Source organism: Lycium ferocissimum, chromosome 5 (assembly GCF_029784015.1).
Source record: "Lycium ferocissimum isolate CSIRO_LF1 chromosome 5, AGI_CSIRO_Lferr_CH_V1, whole genome shotgun sequence".
Lineage (NCBI taxonomy): Eukaryota > Viridiplantae > Streptophyta > Magnoliopsida > Solanales > Solanaceae > Lycium > Lycium ferocissimum.
This window is the reverse complement of record NC_081346.1, coordinates 13,909,883-13,918,771: the sequence shown is the minus strand read 5'-3', so window position 1 is coordinate 13,918,771 and position 8,889 is coordinate 13,909,883. Positions and strand designations below refer to the sequence as shown.

At 36.3% G+C, this 8,889-nt stretch overlaps 1 protein-coding gene across 1 annotated transcript; it reads right to left on the bottom strand.

The window, feature by feature from the left end:
* Positions 1-870: 870 nt before the first annotated feature.
* Positions 871-4,054, bottom strand: LOC132056119 (UPF0426 protein At1g28150, chloroplastic). Its single transcript, XM_059448190.1, has 3 exons — positions 3,898-4,054; positions 3,685-3,819; positions 871-1,210 (listed from the first exon to the last, which is right to left on the bottom strand). The coding sequence occupies exons 1-3, from the start codon at positions 3,943-3,945 to the stop codon at positions 1,034-1,036; spliced, it is 360 nt and encodes a 119-aa protein (XP_059304173.1). The 5' UTR covers positions 3,946-4,054; the 3' UTR covers positions 871-1,033.
* Between the last annotated feature and the right edge of the window lie 4,835 nt (positions 4,055-8,889).

Sequence of the window (8,889 nt, the reverse complement as noted above, 5' to 3'; positions counted from 1 at the left end):
ACATTTATTATTACAAATTTTTTATTCTTTAGGAAATTAAGATCATGAATGTTTAGTCGGTCGATTCTGCTCAGTATTGACAGCTCTGTTTCAGAAAGGGAAAAGAACATTTATGCTTGCCTCCAAAAAGATCACACTTCAAACCAAATAGTTCGAAAGATTACACTTATCCCTTAACCCAAAGGCGATGCAGCCTATGCACTGGACTTAGACACGGAACAAAGATTGTATATGTGAAAACTTGCTAAACTTCAATAAACAAAAAACTCTTGACCCATATTTTTAAAACTACAATGATTCAGTGCTAAGCATTTTAGATATTGAACTCATCAAGTTTAAATTTTGAATCCACCACTGCTAACTGTCTACCATGTTTATTCAACCTGTATAAAATACTCAACCAAGACGTTGCTGATAAAGAAATTAAGGACAACGCTTCAACGGAACATAATCACAAAATACTCAACCAAGGCGTTGATTATAATAGAGAAACTAAGGACATCGATGGCAGACTCGATGGAAATGTAATCCAAGAAACGTGTTTTACCAATTACATGGTAAATACAATGGTTGAATTCAAAACAATAGGGAGGAGGTATACGTGGACACATAACTACATTCACAGCAAAATTGGTTGGGCTATTATAAATATACTAATAGCAAGTCCCCAAGATGGCTCATATAGATGTCATTGCCATGACCCTTACTTTTAGACCATTTTCCACTAGCTATTGAGATTGGGGGACGTCCAAGAAAAGGGTGCAGGAACATTTACATTTTCTAACCATCTAGCTCAATATCCAGAGTTCCTGAATGGAACAGATGTTTTCCTTTTTAGCTCCAGAATTCGGTGCTTGTGAAAAGTAACAGTACAACAATAGAAATGTCTGTTCATGTTTCATGTAGATTTGGATTTCTTTATAAGAGTACAATTATCGTTTTTTTTTTTTTTCATCATACAGATTATAGGTTTTATAACAAATATTGTATTTTTACAAGAGCATTGTCAACGCGGAAAGACGGAATAGAAAAGTCATTCAATTTCTATCTGTTGAGGGGTGTCCTCTGCTTGATCATCACTGGCCTCAATTTCTTCAGCTGTAATTCCTGAGGCCTCGACTGTTTTAGCAACCCATTCCTTCAGAGGATCTTCATTCAAATCAAGTCTTAGAAGGCCAGCAAATATCCCTCCCGCGAAGGCAACAGGTTCCTGCATATTTTGGGGGAAACTTTTCACACAATCAGAAAGGAAGTGTCTTCACATTTCTTATTGAATGCGGAGAGATGAATGGCATGGGATTTTCCAAGCAATTAGAGACCTGATCATCATCCGTGACGTATAAACAGAGATGAATTTCAAGCATCAAATCTTAATGCTGAATCTTCTTTTTCTTATTTGTCTATGTTCATCCTTTTGGTAACATCATATTGTCCAGCTTTTCCACTACTTACTGACATCCTTCAGTGAAGAGGTTATAGATGAGATTTGTGCAACTAACTATGATACTGGAAAACGACTAAATGACAGTAAATTCAAAACTTGGTAACAAGCTGTTTAGTAACACAGAAAACGCTTCCCTCTATTTTGCTCTTACACTTTCTATTTATGTTACAGTTTATCCTTCTCTCTTTGATTATTGTACTTGGTTAATTCAAACTAAATTCTCTTCTTTCCTCCCTGGATGACAAACAAACTACCGACTATCAGCAAGATCACACAGCTGACTTTTTTTTATTTAATTTGAAACTGTTGGATAATATGTAAAATGCCATTCATATTTTCTGCTGTGACATCATAGGGTGCAAAATCTACTTATATGAATCAGGGCACATGTCATCAGGCATCAGCTCTCAAAATAGTATGATTTTGAGCCTTCTAGATATGAGAAAAACGCAAAAGCTTAACAGTGACTCCATAGGCATGAACTTTACTATAGTGATACCAGACGATTTAGTTAAAAAGCAGTGTGGAACTGTTCAGTGGGAATAACTCTAAACAAAGTCAATGTGGAAGTGGCTTCTAGGATTTTTTTAGTAAATCTATGATGAAAATCAGCACCATGCAATTATCTCAACTTCTCAGCAGATGCACCTGTCAGATTTTGAAGGGATTGCTAAGAAGAGAACTACAATGGATGGGAACAATATCAACTCAATAAGCACCGCATCATCTCACATTACAAAAAGGCTTTAGTAGCAGAATACTTGAGCAGAACTACGACATGTCCATCAGGATTGTGGTTCTACAGTTTCTAACATTCCCAGCAGGGCTGGAGAGTTCAACAGTTTCTTTCATGGTTTTCGTGTATGCACTCCGTGTTGTGTTCTTAACCAGAAGTTCCTCTTCTTCTTTTTTCTCTCTTTTTTTTTTTTTTTTTTTTTTGATAAGGTAAAAGTATTATTAAAAGAAAGGTTCGAAGAAGGTACACCGACTTACATCAGAAGCAGACAGACCCTACAAAAGTAACGGATTACAAATTTCCAACAGAATCCAAAAAATTCCATATTACCAGAAGTTCCTTCATATCAGGACTATGGAACAAATTGGCAATAATACGTGCTACGCTTCCATGTTCCATCCTTAAAAGCAAATGAGATACTCTTCCACCTTTTCCAAGGGAATCTCCAGCATAAACTAAATAGCTCATAACTACCAGTAAATTGGATCATGGATTCAATCTGTGTAATCAGCTTCTTGCAGAAATCAATGTAAGATTGCATACAATAGACCTAATGTGGTCGGGCCCTTCCTAGACCCAGCCCATAGCGGGAGCTCAATGCACCAGTTTCCCTTTTAACTAAATGAAGTAGGTTAAATTTACATCATGAAGTTAACTCAGCCTCAACTGCACGAGGCTCATTTGCAAAATCTATAGCTTTTTTAAAGAGAAAATGGGACATTCATCCTCTTCTATGTGTCAGAGAGGTTGTATAATAAATAGGAATTCTTAAGCACTCCATTGACACCAACTCTAATCTACATCGAGTGTATCACTATTCACCTTCATTCTCTAGGTCTGGCAGCCGATTAACAACGATAAGGCTAGTAGTAACAGTCATTCTAGTGCAGTCACTGGGCAAAGGACTTCAATCCAGTCACCATGCACACCACCCCTTAGGTTTCTTTTTAACACCAAGAAGCTAAGCAATACACTAGTTTAACAGCATATACCTCATCTTGGTAGCAACCACATACTACAACATGTCAAAGACTGCTAGAACTATGTAACAAAAGTAAAGCAACCATGGTATTGTGGAGTTCCGAGTAAAAATGAACATAAGTTGAACAGCTCACTAAACATTTTGATACCCCGGAGGAGGCTTGAATGGTTCATTCTGCTATGTGCATTAAGAATTATACAAAGCTAAGCAGCCAAGATGAGCTCACATATTTTGATTACAGAAGATAACAGTAGGAACACAGTCCCCCACCCCCACAATAAAAAAGCCCATCAAAGAATTGCATAAAGAGCTAAACACAAGTAATGCCCACCACTCACCAGGAAATATTAATTCTCAGGTAAGGTTTAAATAAGTTGGCATCTTGTATGAAATGATTTAACTGAAAATTTCTCTACATAATTGCAAAAATCAGGTAAATTGTTTTCCTTCTCCCTAACAAAAATAAAGAAAACAGCAGGAAATTAACAGGGAAAGGAAACTTAATAGATTAAAGGAAATTACCTTGAGAGCTTCTTTGAGAATGGGTTCCTGGATGGGATTGAAGAAACACGCATTCACCGGAGACCCATTTGGCTTAGCAGATGCTGAGAACAGTGAAGGTAACCGTTCCCCTTTCCATCTCCTATGTATCAAATTCTTCACACAGAAACAAGGCAAAATAAATTTCAGAATTAACAAGAGCTACAGTAACAATGACAATTGAACTGTACTAACTGTGGTACAAGAAGGTGATGCAGCAGCACAATTCAAAACCATAGACATCTTCAACCTTGGGGTTCAGTACTACTGTATATCGCTCCGCAGCAAACCAGGCTTATGCTCCGGAACCTTCGACAAGCAAGTGTAACAGACGAAACGGGCATGATAAGTGTATCCGGATTCAACCCCACAGGATAAGGGCCAAAGTACAGCTCAAAGCGAAACAGATTTCGGGCCTATGATGACACCACGGGCCGGCCCAATAAGGCAAGGGTCATTTGCACTTTTGTCCCTTCAAATGCCTTTCAAAATCAATTACAGGCGTAAGTTATGCATCATAATATCCATAAGTTATACCAGAGCCCTAAAGAATTTATGCCCCTATAGATATAAGTAAGGGTAGGCATGGTACGGTATATACCGATTACCATACCGAAATCGAAATTTTTTATACCAGGGTTTTGGTATTATGATACTTGGTATGCATTTTTAAGATGTTTGGTATTCGGTATTTATAAAGAGTATACCGAAATACTGAATATCATACTGAAGTATATAGTTACATATACAATTCATATATATTAGTATAATAATACTAACAAGTATATAATCTAGCATTATAGTACAAATTAATTGTTTAGACATAGGAATTTTGACTAATCTATCTTGATTGAAATGGCCTTGTTTGTAATTGATTTACAGAGGGAATTTCTTGTGTGTAAGGTGTTAGTACGATATAAGTGAGACGTTTGTTGAATAGCCGCAGTAATAATTTCTATTATATGAGTCTATGGAAGTCGATGTCAAACAAACTATGGATACCGAATTACCATACCACAAAATACCGAAACCGAACTTAAGAATACCGACCTTACCGAATTAATTTGATATGATAATGATATAGTATTTTTAAAAATCGAAATTACCGTACCGAAGTTTCCAATATCGTACCATGCCCAGCTAGGCATAAATTCAATTTGAATGACAAAAATTAAAAGACCAACCCATTTGAAGGGCAAAACTAAAGACCAGTCCATTTGAAGGACAGACCTTGCAATTACTTGGTTCATCAATTGGACTTGCAAATTCATCATTTGCACTTTTGTTCCTATTTTTTGCTGGTCTTTACTTTTTGACCCTCAAGATGCATAATTTTTTCACGGCGCATTAGTTTATATATAATATCTCATAAGTTATTTCCCCACATCTTTAATGAATTTATACCCTGCAAGGCATAAGTTCAATTTTAAAGCATAAAAATTAAACACCAACCAATTTGAACGACAAAACTTAAAGACAAGCCCATTAAAGGCCAAATTGTGCAATTTCTTCTATTGGATTTCGGCCTATGATGCAGGATGGACGGGCCCAATAGGGGCCATTCAGTTGGACTTGCACCATCAATCGGGCAATTTGCAGGATTGTCCTTCGCTGGGGATGGTTTTTAATTTTAGTCCCTCAAAATGGTGGTCTTTAACTTTTGGCCTTCTGCCTTAAGGCAGAATTTGAGCCTTAAAGTCAGAATTTGAAAATTTCTGCCTTACGATAGAATTTTGCCTTGCGTTTTTTTTTTTTTTTTTTAATCGAGCTGGAGTTCGAACACACAATCTCGGGGTATTAGGCGAAGGTCAAAACTTAAAGACCACCAATTTAAGGACAAAAATTAAAGACCATCCCAAATGAAGGACAATCCACGCAAAAAAAGTCCAATATAGTTGGTTGTACATGGGCCGAAGTACCCATATAGCCAATTTTGAGATCTTCATTTAAGTCATGATCTAAATTTATAATTTCTTTTGTAAGTTTAGCCATTTCATATTAAAATACAACAAAATAATGTTGAAAGTTATATATTTTGTCTAAAATTTGAATTACTGCTTATGCAATTAAACTTTCCATATACGTGTTAGAAGTTTGACTCGCTAATGTCTGAAGCTTCATATATATATATGTTCAAAACTGAAAATAATATTTTTTAATTTGAACTGCCAATCTTCTTTGGAAAATTATTTATCTGTTCAGTTGGTAATTGTACTGCTATGGTAATTTTTCTTTTCCTATATATGTTATTCACATTTTTTTTTAATTTCTCCTTGATTGTTTGTGTCACACCCCGAACCATGGGTTGGGCGAAACACGGCACTCGGTGCCTTTCTGCATGTGACCGAGCGAACCACATGGCTTGCTGAATCATCATGAGGCATAACATGTGCGGAGTATAACATGAATGCATGATGAGCCCTTATAAGACGTAATAATGTCATAATATTTAATAAAAATACTTGTTTAAACATGAGTGCGGAAATAACATGAATGAGCCAAAATGGCTATACGACTCCGAATGTGCCAAATAACATAAACCGACTTGTCTAGTCTATGAAACCTCTATCATGAGTCCGACTAGAAAATATACTTACGGGACAAGGCCCTGATACAAGAGAAAATATCTTAGATGCATAACTAATCATAAAGCAAAAAGTTGACTAAATCCCGAATGAGATGGGGCTCACCAATAAGCCGATACGAATTGTCCCCACTGAGGTCTCGAGCGTACGTGTCATCTGTAAACGAAGCGGACTGCATGGTGAAATGCGCAGCCATTAACCAAAATAGTCAAATAATTAATTAGGACGTTTATTTCGGCCAAAGTGGTACGTATTGCAATGTACTAGTATGGAAAACAACCGAATGAAATGACATGGGACGTGGATAACGAAGGGTCAGAGTCGAGTGGCACTTAAACATACGATTTCATGAACATAAGGTTTCGGACGTACGGATATATATATATATATATATATATAACGAGTAAAACATAGTAAGTAAGGAGAGCATTTCATAAACCGACAATAAGATATCACCACGTGTAGCTTAAAAGTTCATTTAGCGTTTTTGAGTCCGGTACCTCGCATCCCCGAGGGCTTAACTGCCGGACCTTGAAGAGAGCCCCCATACCTTTCAATATTATTCAAACAGTTCGGTATAAGGTGATAATGTGCTTGATGAATCCATTCCTTTCGAAAATTAAGGAATACCATGGATATACAAGGATATACCATGTCTTTCCCATAGTGTTCCGAAATCCAGACCGATCCTTGTCCTACGGTGGTTACGTAGTTTCTTATAAGGCTATCTGAGCCTTCTCGGTAATTTGTGCAACTTCCAAAAACATGAACATGATACAATTGGCTAAGAAGCCCATGATTTTCGTGAATTAACTTGTACTTGACTTTTAATCATGATTTCACAAAATAACTTGTAAATCTTAATTACGGTTTCATGAAATAGCTTGTATTTAGCATATATGTATTTTTTTAAACGTATCATGGCATGAAAGTAATTATATAATGTAGTTGCATGAAAACTTGTAGATATGTAGGATATTCATGAAATAATCATTTTTAGCTAAAAGCATGCATGCAAGAACCCATATATATACAAGATATGGGTTTTCATGGATTACGTGGGTGACCGATTCTCAATAATCATATGAAGTTATTAAAAACACAATGATAGAATAATAACAATTCATACATAATATAATCATGGACATGGACCTCAGAGTTGTCATCAGAGCATGGTATAGAAATCCTAGTTTTTGTAAGGATTTATACTTTATGGATTAAGAGGCAAAACGTGGGGAACAACAACGATGTTCCCACACATAGATAGCAACCCTACATAATATAATAATGATAATGCATCCAAAACTTGAATTAAAGACTTGAACTTTGAAGAAGATTTTCAAAATTCGAATCTTGAACCTTGAACTTGAGATGGGTTTTCTTGAAAACCCTAGGTTAGGAATGATGATTTCTTATTTAGATTACAAGGATATATATTAGAATTGACTTGGAATGATTAAAATAGGCTTACCTTGGTGTTCTTGATGATGGGAGAGTCGTTCTAGGTCTTGAAGGAATGAAAAATAATGATTTGAACTGATATGGACGAATATATACTGTTCTGGAAAATTAAATTTTACGCCCAGTAAAATACTGGCCGTATTTTGAAAGACGGGCCGTATTTTGAAATACGGTCCGTATTCTGTGTGGACTGCACTGCGGCTCTTCAGTAAAATGGCCATAAATCTTTGCACAGATGTCCGTTTGACTCCCATAATATATCGTTGGAAAGGTATTTCAAAGCTCTGCAACTTTCATCAAGAAAGTTTTTCCAAATTCCAAATACTTTTTGAAATACGGGACGTATTTTAAAATTCGATCCGTATTTAACAATGTAACCTCCAAATGCCAAATTCCAGAATGCTCATAAATCTTAGGTACCAGTTTACGACTTGAAATACGGGTCGATATCTTTGAAATACGGTCACTTGTTCATGGGCGTAAACCCCATCTTACAACCGAAGAGAAATTTCAAATTCTCACATTCTTTATCTGGTTTTCTAAGTCTATGATCATGGTCAAAGCTTAGGTTAAAGGTACGGAGTGTTACGATATCTCCCCTTTGGGATCATTTCGTCCTCGAATGATGGGTTATGGTTAAGAATATTGCTGGACATTGCTTGAATACATGATCATGAAAGAAACATGACATAAAACATAAGAGCTTGACATGGTTACGTGGGAACATGGTCATGGATCATGAGAACTGAATACGTGATTACGTGGAAACATGTACATGGGGAACATGAAACTAAGTAACACCTACATGAATGAGAATCATGAAAATTTTGTCCTCGATTTATGACTAGTGGTTAAGAATCACTACTAACTCTGGAATCTACAAAATTTATGGCAGGACTTCCTTCATAATTCAAATCCTCACGACATTTCTCAAACGCCTGCCAGCTAACTAACGTACCAACACACAACTCACACGGTATCTTAATACACATGATTTGACATAACGTGATTACTAAATCTTGAATATAGCTAACATAAATACTGAGCTGGCTTGAACACAAGGATATTGGCTGAATGATTACATGATTACTATACAGGGGGTTTGGAAGAAAATGCGAGGCACGAATGACATGAGTACCGG